The 12,249-nt window shown below is 35.8% G+C and overlaps 1 protein-coding gene across 3 annotated transcripts in view; it reads right to left on the bottom strand.

Annotated features, from left to right (window-relative positions):
* ESYT2 (extended synaptotagmin 2) overlaps positions 1 to 12,249 on the bottom strand; it is an 82,152-nt gene that overhangs the window by 48,233 nt on the left and 21,670 nt on the right. For all 3 annotated transcript variants that reach the window (XM_061996175.1, XM_061996172.1, XM_061996174.1), the window contains exons 2-4: positions 4,016 to 4,057; positions 2,966 to 3,100; positions 1,197 to 1,273 (exon numbers count right to left, since the gene is read on the bottom strand). In XM_061996175.1, the coding sequence (XP_061852159.1) occupies positions 1,197 to 1,273; positions 2,966 to 3,100; positions 4,016 to 4,057 (254 nt within the window). The remainder of the gene's footprint in view (positions 1 to 1,196; positions 1,274 to 2,965; positions 3,101 to 4,015; positions 4,058 to 12,249) is intronic.

The raw sequence follows: 12,249 nt of genomic DNA on the forward strand, positions 1-12,249 counted from the left end.
GAAGAGGTAAGGCTGATCTCACAGCTGCTATCAAAAGTGGTAGCAAAGAGAAAACTGAAGGAAATTTTCCATTTAGGGCTAATAGCATCCACTCAATGAAATAAGCTCTTTAAAGGAAATTCTGCAGTATTTTGTCCAGCAACACCAACTCCTGATTTGGACAGCTGTCTTTTTCCCACTGAAAATGAAGTGATTCAACTCAACAAAGATTGGTCATCTACTCACAGACATAGCTGCCACATCTCTCAGAAAATCAGGAAAGGATACAGCAGCAGCATCTTATTACTCTGCGCCCAGTTTTGACAACACGGCACAGTCTTCAGCATTGCTGAGATGTAGATAAATAATTCAAAATTAAGAATAACTAACTTAGAACTTTGGAAGTGACTTGGAAAAACAGAAGCTTAGAGGTCTGATTACTGCCAGGGAAGCAGCAGGAAACACAGAAGGATGCTCTTTGCTGGATCATCAGTGACTGACAAATCCGGCCTTTCCACAATCTACAAACAGGCAGAAGTAGTCACTAACACATATCTATGACAGTCAAATATATAAAAATATTGCTGGATTCACTGACTGAACTTTCAAAACACTCTAACTGCAGACTGTGTTGAGAAAGACTGGCAAATGCTGGGTAGTTCTATTTTTAAACCTATATAAAAGAGGTTATGATGAAAGGGCAAAGAAACCTGAAGCAGCGAAGCACAGCACAGCGAAGCACACTGTGGCATTACATAATATATAGATTTACTCTGGTTAGTGGTACAACCACAAGAATTCAGTAGCTAACATTCTCTTTTTCTAATATTGTGTTTATAAAATAAATCTGAGTAACTAAGAAAAGCTAAAAACTTCAAATACATATATCCTAAATTTTAGACTACAGTAAACTTCATGGCAAAGTTTTATTACATATGGAAAAAAGATCAAAGACAGTACTTCCACTTTGGAATGTTTCTTTTTTTTATTAACCAACATTACTTGAATGCTGCAGTCACATTGAGTTGATACACTATTTCCCTCAGTTAAATGGTATTTACAGCATGCAGTTCCTTCCTCCATTCATCCACAATTACAACTAACTACATTTGCATAATGAATAAATTCTTCTCCTTTCAGATCAACACAACTGCAAAAGCAAACAAAGCACATATTAGCAAGTATGACTACTATCATAATATGATAATAAAATTTACCTGATTTGAAGATCCAAAATTATCTGCCTTTTGTCCACATTTTCAGTGTACACTTTTACACCATTTATCCGCAGAGGCTGAAACAATGAACAAAGTACAAGTTGGATACCCACTCAACTTCAAAATAAAGGTAGCTAAATGCCTGAAGTTAATGTATTTACTATATGCATTATTAAACACTGTGAAGCAAAACTATCAATTTACCTCACAACATTATTTCAAGGGTAAAAATCACCTTGCTAGGATCTGGTGATTACCCTGGGCTTAGACCACTAGATTTCAAGATTTATGAAAGATTTAGTATCAAGTTTTCCCTCTTTCATCTAATAAACATCTCATTTATTTGTTTGTCTAACACTCACAGACAAATTCTTTTCTGTGCTACTAAAACAAGCTAAACTTAATTCTCCAAAATGTAGCTGCCTTCAATGGAACTTTGTCATAATGGATGGAAAATAATCTGTAATCCCCACATAAAGTTGTGTCAACCACTCCAAGGCCTCTCTGTAAACCACTGTGCTTGAGCTCCACCTCTCTCCCTCTTGCACAGAACCAACACATACCAATCAAGCAGTCCTAAGACTTAAACATTCATCAAATACTAGATGGGAAAGGATGACCAATGACTTTACTTAGGGCCACTTTCTGTCACATTTTGAGTTTTCTCTTTCCGGGAAAACTGCCGTATTTCCATATATACCTTTTAGGCAATTGAAGTAAAACGGAAATCCTACTGCTGCCATATTCCTAGCATGTTTGGGGCTTTGCAGCTCCCAGGACAATAATCAATACAAAGAATAGTTGTTTTCCATGTCCAAGATAACCTAGTCCAGTGCAGAAGCTTACAGAGGTGTGGAAACTAATTTAAACCTCATTTTAAAATAGTATGGCTTAAAAGGAATGCTATTGTATAGTCTGTAATACAAGTGTATCTAGGGCAGGACAGAGATCCCATCTGAAATGATTTACAACTTAAAAAAAACCCAAAAACCTAACATAACAAAGTAAAACAAAAAAACACCACATAAAAGGTGCAGTGAAGTATAACAAACTGTAAGACTCATGAAACAGAGAAAGAAGGAGAGAATTTTTTTTTTTTCCTAACATTCAGGTGTGGGGTAACGCAAAAGACAACTTCACAAAAAAGCTGCATCTCAACAGAAGTAAAGTTCTGGTAGATATAGATAAGAATAAGTCGTACCAAACTTATTGCAAGCAAAGGTAACTTATTCTTTATAGGACTGATGAAATAGGCTCTTCTGCTGGCACACAAGAGCTACATATTTTGATCCCTTCTTTCATGGGACCAAACAGAAGGTGAACACCTATCTGCTCCTTGATGCTATGTTATTTGTAGTCCTTTGGAAAGCTGAGCCAGCAGCCTTGTGATTGGACTCAATATATAGACTAGAAGTTCATCTGTTACAAGAGAGGCAACTGCACATGGATCATCTGTCAAGAAAAGGATAATGGAATAATGGGCCCTCCTCGCTTAATGTAAAGCATTATATGAATAGTATTAAAATCATGTTGCTATGAACTCTTGACATGACTGGGACTTCCTATACTCTGAGTCTTCTCCCAATTCTCAGGCAAATATCTGAAGCAGACACTCCAGAAAAAAAAAAAAAAAAGAAGAAACCTCTGCTAGAAAAGCCACAGGTCTTTGGCTTACCATCCAGAGAAATGTTTTTGTGTAGACTTAAACAGGCTATATGAAAACAGTATGTAAGACAGACCCTCTTAGAAAAACTTCAACAGACACTGACCTGATGACCAATATCAATCTTTGTAAAACTGAAGGTACTGAGGTGGCTGTTTGCTCCTCTTACTGCTGGTTCTATGGTCTCCCGGAAGAGTTTCTCAATAAATTGGCAAATAAAAGGCCACATCTGTTTTACAGTCTAAGGGGAGGAAAAAGAATAAACCAACATGGAACACATCTTCATACAGAATATTCTTTATTAATACATGTAAAAATTCTTTGAGACATATGAAAGAAATTTTGTAAAAGTTTTAAACACACATTTTCAATACTGGTTCCTTTTTACATGGAGGAAAGCTTTATGGAATTCTCGATTTGCATGGTTTATACACTTGCACAAATCTGAAGCACTGGAGAAGGAGAAAAACAATATTAAGAATGATCTTTTATCCCACAAATGGATATGCATTCAGCACTGATATTAAATGTTGAGGAGAAGGGTGAAGACAGTGAAGTTTACTTGCATGTAACAAGAGGAATAAGAAGAAATGGGTCAAGTGTATGTATTAAATAAATGCATAAGGTTTATAAATACTAAAAATACAGTATTTTACTTTTGTATCTAAAAATTCTATAATGTATATTTTTTCTCACTAACTACATTGTGTTCTTCCATGCTTTTTAATTTAAAGATATATTTTCTAAAAACCCAAGATACCTAGATCTATAGTTTAGATTATCATACACATAAATCAAAACCGCAAAATTGATTTATTTTTAGATTGTAGGTCAGGAACCTATAACTGGAAAGCATCCCAGACAAGTAGAACATAAGGGACTGGGCTTACAGCTGCTACAACTTCCACACAATTATATCTGTCATTATTATAATGCCAGTTGAAGTCATTCCCCAAAACTCACAATTTCAAGACAATGAAAAGATTTAATCTTTGTTGTGAGTTACTGGACCACAGACCAGAAGCTTCAAATGTATATAAAGAGCACAGAAAATGGAAACTGTTTTCTTCTCGGATTCTTGCTTCACCATTTAAAAAAATCTCTTTCTAATCCCTCTTTCTACTTCCTGTTTGGAAGCAATGCCCAAAACTCTTACCTTGTTTAGCCATTCTGCCCTCTCTGTATCTGGAAAATGGACCTAAAAAGAACCAAACCACAAACAAAAAAATTAATAAAAATATTAAATGCTTTTTAGGTAATCATGTCCAGTCATTTAAACACGAGGAAATCTTAGGGATCTCTCTATAAGCAACACATACAGTGAACAACATTAAGAAGTCAACAGTCTTGAAAAGAATATTAGGATCCAAGTAGCTAAAATATGGGCTCATTTCCAAACCATACAGGTACCAGTCCAAGTATATATTTAACAGTGGCATCTGGAATGAAGTATTGCTTTAACACCCTAAACAATCTAAAAAGATTAAAAAATAAGCATAGTTGAGACAGCCAGTGTCAATCAAATTTATCTCTTATGTTTCAGAGGTTTTTAATATGACCCATGTGACTGCCAGAGTCCTGACTGCACTTCTACTTCTTGTCATTCACGCCAAATCTTTCACAGTATTGATAAATTATGGCTAGAAATATATAATCAGTGAAACTGAGGCTTGGGAATATAGATTTAAGTTCCAAAAAAAGCCCTTCAAAAGACATTTGTAGTGATTTCTTTTCTTAAACAACTGCCAAAATCACTAAGAGACAGAAGTATGATGGGCCTAGCAGTGTTATGTTTGTGGTTGGACATGATGACCTGAAATGTCTTTTCCAACCATAATGATTCGGTGATATACAAGCGACTGAAAGATCTGATTGCAACAGGAAAACATCAATTAAACCCTGGAAGAACAGACACAGTTTTCTAGACACTGAAGCATGATTAGTAGTTTTATATCTTACACACATACATACTGATTTAAAAAACATGAAACATTTCAGAAGTAGTACATTAAACAAGCATTTATTTAGAAACTAACAGCTTCTACCATGAGATGCACACCTCACTTCTGAAACAGAAAGAGCTAAGTGAACCTGCTTCTGCAGGGGGGTTGCACTAGATGATTTCTAAAGGTCCCTTCCAACTCCTACCATTCTATGATTCTATGAACACACTAAAAGACTGTGACCTACATATACTGACTTTCATGAAGCAACATCTCTACTTAACTGAATTGCAAAGTCTTAATCTCTTCATAGCATAACAGATTGTACGAATGGTTTTAGCAGCAGTGCCTGCAGGTTATTTTTATTATACATATATCCCAAATGTGAACAGTCAAATACATAGTTTTTAAACTGTATCTTCAACAAGCTCAATTTCAAAGCAAGCCCCATCAATGTTTTCTTTATGTAGTTTTTATTAAATCATTGCTTTAACAAATGGCACTAATATATTCTTGAGTAGACTGAAGCTACCTTCAGAGTGGTCCTTAATTGCATGTAAGCATCCATGTTCTAGCTATGCTGGAGGATTGGCCCCTACAGTATAATCAATATTGTCATTTTTTTCTCCAGTCTGTTTATTTCTCAATCTTCCCAGATCTATAACAAAGTCATATTATAATTCTTAATGAATTACAAATACATTCCACCATCAAAAGAGGCTCGCAGCATCTTTTTTCAAGCAAATCACTTATATATCAAAAACATTACAAGTGGCACAAGTACAACTGATGATCTGCTTGACTGTAACAAAAATATTCATCAGAATTTATTTTACTTGAGTTCAAATAATAGAATTATTAATAACATATGGAGCGGCTTTGGATCCATATTATTATATTTCTTTAGAATTACTTTCCTAGAAAATTATGGCAGGTACAATGCCAGAAACCTGTATTTGTAGGGTTAGCTGTGGTTTTTGTTCTTTCTTAAAACAACATTTTTTTTTATTTGCAACACAAGCGGTTACTGTATGTACATGAATTTATAGCCCAACAAAGCTAACAATTCATTTTTGTCTTGCACAGCTCTCAAGTTGCCTCCAGCAGTCACAAAGTTGAAGGAACACACAGAAACAGCACTACCTTAATTCTAATGCTAATGAGTAACATTTTGATCTTTCTTCTAATATATTTGCCTTCTGAATCAGCACACAGAAGATGTATCAATTCTCAGTAATTATCTCTCTCTTAAGCATGACACTGGATCAAAATGTATATTTCAGTCTGATTTGCTTAGGAGAGCAAGCAGTGATGTTCTCAGGGTGGGACTCAAGAGTTGTTCCACACAGGGCAGAACAAGAACTGCAGTTGTTGTAACAACAACCAAATAAATTAAAAAGAAACAACAAATAAAGCACACAGATGAGGAAAGGAAAAGAAAATTCATGGAAATACCAAAAGCAAAAACCAGCCTACTGCAAATAATGCAAGATATAGCTAAGTATATAGTTATGTCCACAATCTTTAGTCTTTTGTACAAGTATCCAGCTGAGAACCATACTAGACTGAGAAAAAGACTTCTCAACATAATCTCAGCCCAGATGAAATTCATCTTCCTCCACAGAACAACCCAACTCCCTAGATTTCAGGTATAAACTTTCCCAGGCACAGGCCATTTTCACCATGCTACGCACATGGCTGACACTGAATAATGTGATTAGAATAAACCAGGTAGCATCCCTCTCTTGCACACATCAAGCACCCTGCACATTCAGTCCTGAATTATGCAGAATCACTTGAGATAGCTTGGAAAGCAAGAGCCCACATAAATAAATATCCAGACATATATTTTGAATTTTATCTGTTTACAGTCTTTATTAATATCTTCCTTACCAGGACATGGTTCTCAACCTTTTCCCATAGTAACTACTTGTCCTTGAGTGTGCCACACCTATTCCACTCCTACCATTACTGGAGTTCACGCTAAACCAATTCCTTAATTATAAAAGCCTAGTGTACTTCTAACAGTTACACGTGCTAACAGGTAACAAATAATGAAATTAATTACATCTTCCATTCCTATTTCTCATCCCTTTTCTACTTGTTTCACTTTTAACATAATTCAGCTATATTCAGTTTCTCTTCTGACATTCAAAACAGAGCATTCAGAATAAAATCTTCAGGGCTCTGCAATTTTTAGTCAGTCAACCTTGAAGTAAATATTGAGCTTTATTTAGTCTTTAGATGCTCCACAACTAGGTAGGGTGAAAACACGACATAAATAATTATCAATTTACTAATGCCATAATTTTTTTGCTTGCTGTATGAGACTACAATATTAATGGCAATGTTACATTTTGCTTTAAGAGTTTTTGATATTAAACACAATCCTGCACAGACAATTTGGGAAAGCCTGAGGGGTGGAAGTTGGTACATGGAAACAGTCAGGACTGATATAAGAGCATTGCGGCAACTACACAAATGTTTTACAGACAGAAACAGAAGCTGGAATCAGACTAACTGATGTGCAAAGCCTGTTTATTCCTGTATAAAATCTAATAGACAAGCATGACAGAAAGAGTCAGATGTCAAGATTTCAGCAAAGACACTAAAAAACTAAAAGCATTTTCCAGTTGGTTTCTGTTATTAAACTGTTAATGCAGGTTTAGTAAATCCTATCTCATTTCAATCACTTTGTGCAGTTATTTATTATTCAAAGGACTGGAGAGAACTGTTGCAAGAAACACACTAACAGCTATGGTCAACACCAAAAACAATGTAATATTACATGTTGCAGAAATGTTCTAACATTAAATGTTGTATTGCAAAATACTTGGAACTGCTCAAAAGAGGTGTTTCTGCACATTAAAAATACATGATTTAGCTGTTTCACACAATCATGCTTGTGCTCAGCTCGACTCAACTCTCATGTTTCCTTTCTATTTCTGATGTGCTCCCACATTGCACTGTCAAAAACTCAATTTTTTTAAATGATCAATAAAATACCAGAAAGAGTCCAAGGAATGCAGTTCCTTGTTCTATCCTGGAAGATAATAAAACAAAACAGAGACAAAGGAAAACCACTAATGGGATCCTATTTCCGTAATAACAGCAGAAACATTTCTTACCCACAATTATTTTATTCTTCCAGCTCTCTATATACACTCTTCATATTGGCTAAATTAACTCAGTTTTCTGCCCAGATTACCATCTGCTTCTTTCTAAGGAAACAAGGTTAGACAAAGAATAACAACCATTTATCTCAAACCTCATGGGCTACACCTATTGCTATTGACTAGAGTGTGTCATACATTTGCTGCAAACTAGTCACTTTCTCATGAATTGGGTATTACAGCAAAGTAAGAAAAGGAAGCAACAAAAGTAGTTTAGTTTAAAAAAAAGAGAGAACCAAAAAACCCCCCACCACTCTATATTGGGGTTTTTTCCCTTTCTTCTCCCCTGCCAGGGATGAAAGGTGAGAATTCAATTTTACACTACATTAAAAATAATGTGTTATAACAGCCATGTTTAACTGATAGTTATCTGAGTCAGCATTATTCAGCTTATGTCTAGTTCCTTTCATTTGCAATGTTTAACTATTTGTTGCTCTAGATGAAAATGTTACAGAAACTACATCTGTAGCTTTTTGTTTAATTTTAAAGTGACACAATATAACCAAGTTTCTAAAATTACCTACAAAAATCCTCCTCTCTGTCAAAAGCACATCCAGTTCAAATGTAAAAATATAAAAGGGTATCACAATTAGTCTTCCCAGTCTCTTCATGCATCACCAGTGGAGAGGGAGAATATACCACAGAAGGAAATTCAGGACAGAAGCCCAATATAGATGTTGTACATCACCTTCTGAATAGACAACATAAGCAGTTATTTAACTACTAAGCCTAAAGCCAGATAGTGTGGCAAAAAAGAAACACCTAAAATTAAATCATCCTTTGAATTATAACTTCCAGATTAATCTGTTTCAACTCACTGCGCTTGTAACTCAAAAAGGCCAGAGAAATTTAGTAAAATAATTAAGAATAATCCCAGCACGAACAGAATACTGTCTAGTGATATTCAAGCTCAATTTAACAGCTATGCACTCCAGTATTTTCCAGTATTTAAAGCGGGATGGCCTAAGGACATTTTAGGTAAAGCAAAGATGAGCAGGGCTGAACACTTAATCCCCCATATTTGAGCCAGCAATTCTCTCTCTCTCTCTCTCTCTCTCTCTCTGGAGAAACAAAGAGCAGCAGCAGGCAAAGTATTTGTTCCTTTCCATAGAGGAATCAACACAGAGTCTTCTGCTACTCAGCATAACCTGAAGATGCTTCTCCTCAAACACAGACTGTGGGGACAACTGCTCCCTTATAACAGGAGGTGAAGAAGGTGAGACTGGAAGCCAGAGCAGGTCATCCAGTCTGTCTCCTGTTACTCCAACAATTCACCTACAGGGCTATCTCACCAATTTTCTTAAATTCTATAAACCCCTAAAATGTTGTAGCTCCCATATCTCTCGAATTAAAAGCAAAATCACACTAAGTATTTACTGTTGCAGAACTGTAGGATTCAGTATCCCTGAAAGAACAAGCTAAATTTTTACTAATAAAAGCTCCTCCAACATGCTACAATTAACCACATCCCCTTTCTACTAAATTAACAAATAATTGCCATTTTCATTACTTTTTGGTAGCCTGTTTCTCTTTCTATTTAGCATGCTGTGGCATGGATTTTGTGTTTGCAGTCTTAAATATATTAAAATAATTAGCCTTTGTACAGAAAAATTTTTATTCAGTATTAGAAATGCTGTGTGTTTTCAGCATGAGGATTATGCAATTAGTTTCACTGAGAATCAACATGGGTGTGTTAAACATCTGTAAGATCTGGAAGCAGGCCGAATACAGAAAATCAGTTTTGTCAAACACACTATCAAAGCCCACACAGTACTTCACAAAACAGCAGTTAGAAAGACACACATAAATCAGTAATACCAACCTCAAATTAACTGTTACACAAAACAAGTAGCAGAGTTTTTGAGAGTAATTTACCTTGAACTAATAAAAAATTCCAAATCTATTTAAAAAAATTAAAATAAAACAATAGAAAATTAAGGGAAGCAAGAAAAAATCCCAAACAAAACAAAACCCCACATATAGAGTAAGATACAGTGATAAATGAGTTGTGGAGTAGCCATACAGCTCTCTGATCACTCTAAATCCTGCAAATAAAATGGAAATACTGGAAAAAGTGGAAATGTCTTGAAAAGGAAGACGCAGCTATTATGCCAGGCAAGATTAAGGATTGTATTTATTTATAAACTGGAATGTAAGCTATTTAAGTCCTTGGACATTGGAAAACAAAATAAACCCTTAAAAAACACACAAAAATGTGACCTTTGGGTCAGATTTGCACCTATGAGATGAAAGCGGTATCAAAACCACATACTTGGTATCTCACCAAATGTTCCTATAACATTGTACCAGCACAAACATTGCCATCCCACGTGAACTGCCACTATCAGTTCAGCAAGTCCCAAGAGCTGTCACAACAAATTATAGATGGCTACCCAACACAAGTTTTCCAGTGTGATCTGTACTGTATTCCCCAGTGCCAGACAAGCTATTTGCTTCAGAGTCAGTGTGAGCACCGCAGTGAAAAATAATTATTTCAACAACACCGCAATTAAACACAGAACACGTTGGCACTCGTACAGTCAGAAACAAACGGCTTTTCAACACCTCCAGGCTTCTAACACAGAAAAGTTACTATAATAAATTTAATACATCTCAAGTAATAACACTGACATTCTTTTTACAGTACAGGAAGTTTTATTTCATTGCAGCCTTCTGTTACTACCTCCGTTCCTCTCTCTTTCTTAAAGGTCTAAATAAAGGTCTGATATACCGACCAGTTCAATCCTGGAATAAACAGTAGCACTCATACACAGGATACTTCAGCCTCGTGGTACACTCTGAAGGACACATTTCCTTACAGACATTTGTGCATGTCATATCTGAGAGGCAACAAAACCTACAAAGAACAGTCTGTGTGCTGATAGCAAAGGCATAAAACAGGTCTTGGTAAAATGCTGCAGATGGTAGCTGCACTGTAAGGGCCACTGCTACCCACACACTCTTGAACTTAACTAAAGCCCAAACTACAGCAGGATCTCACATCCACCCTTTCTGCTGCACTTGAATTAAACAATTTAAATTAAAAATATTTAATGCTTTTTAAAGTGTTATCAGAAATGTACCTTTGTTTCTCATTTAAATACCACAAAGAAGATTCTTTGCTAAGAATTTAAAAAAAAAAAACCAAAACAACAAACATATATAAGAGTAATTGAGAAAGTTGTTCCTCCATTTTTCTTATTACAGAATTCACTGGAACAGCACTTAGAAAATCAACAATTCTCCAACTTTTGCTAGTAGCTTAGCAAAAATCTGATCAGCCTAAAGTTTTGGCAGCTGTGGATTCAGAATCCACCCCTCTGCAGTCCTGCAATATTGATGGAACATTCTCACCTGGACATTACCCCTAACTTCTCTGGTAATATCCTTGTCAATGCAAAATAATGTGATATTTCCAAAAGAAAAGCCCTGCCTAAAAGAGGCTCCAGAGCTTCGATACAACTGAAACGGCAGACCAGAAGTGAGTCACGCATTTTGGAACCAAAGGATGCTGAGACACTACATGGTACAAGAGTTTCATTTCCTCCAGGAATATCTTATACTTCAACATCTATTAAATATGTTTCACTCATAATGGTAGTGAGGCTTGGTCAAGAGTTGCACTACTTTTCAGCAATTTGACTCACCAGTACAAAAGCCAGATAAAATTTGCCTAAGTGCTGCTGTATTTGAGAGACAGAGCAAGCACGCTGCAAGACAAAGCTACCCAGAAACCTCCTACTTCACAACAGCTTGCCATAACAAAATCCTCCGGGATAGGCATTATAAGCAGCTGTTCTGGAAGAATGACAGAACAGTAGTCTGCTAGTAAGGGAACTGGGAAATCCTGTTTCTACTCTGACACACAGTCTTTGTAATTCCAATCCCAAGAAAACTGTTCAGCCTGGAAGTTAAAAACTGAGCATCATTAACTTCCAGAAGCATCCTGGATTAATCATCTGAAGAAAAACCACAAAAACAATTCCCTTCCAAACTTCCGCAAAGATATTGGCGTGAGTTTTGTCATATCTGAATACAGAATCTACCCTAAACACAGCATGCTATGTCTGATAGAGAAAATCACATAGCTTTCCTTTGCTTGTCTGTTACCCCTTTCTAAACAGAAAACTTTAAGCCTTTGGTCCTCTACACGGATTCATTTTATAGTGCAGTTTAATTTCTGAATTACCTTCAAGAATTAGTATACTAACACTATCATAACTCAGCTTTCAACATAGAGATGAAGTCAACTCTGTAACCAAATTGCCTTATTC

The sequence above is a fragment of the Colius striatus genome, chromosome 5, assembly GCF_028858725.1.
Source record: "Colius striatus isolate bColStr4 chromosome 5, bColStr4.1.hap1, whole genome shotgun sequence".
Taxonomy (NCBI): domain Eukaryota; kingdom Metazoa; phylum Chordata; class Aves; order Coliiformes; family Coliidae; genus Colius; species Colius striatus.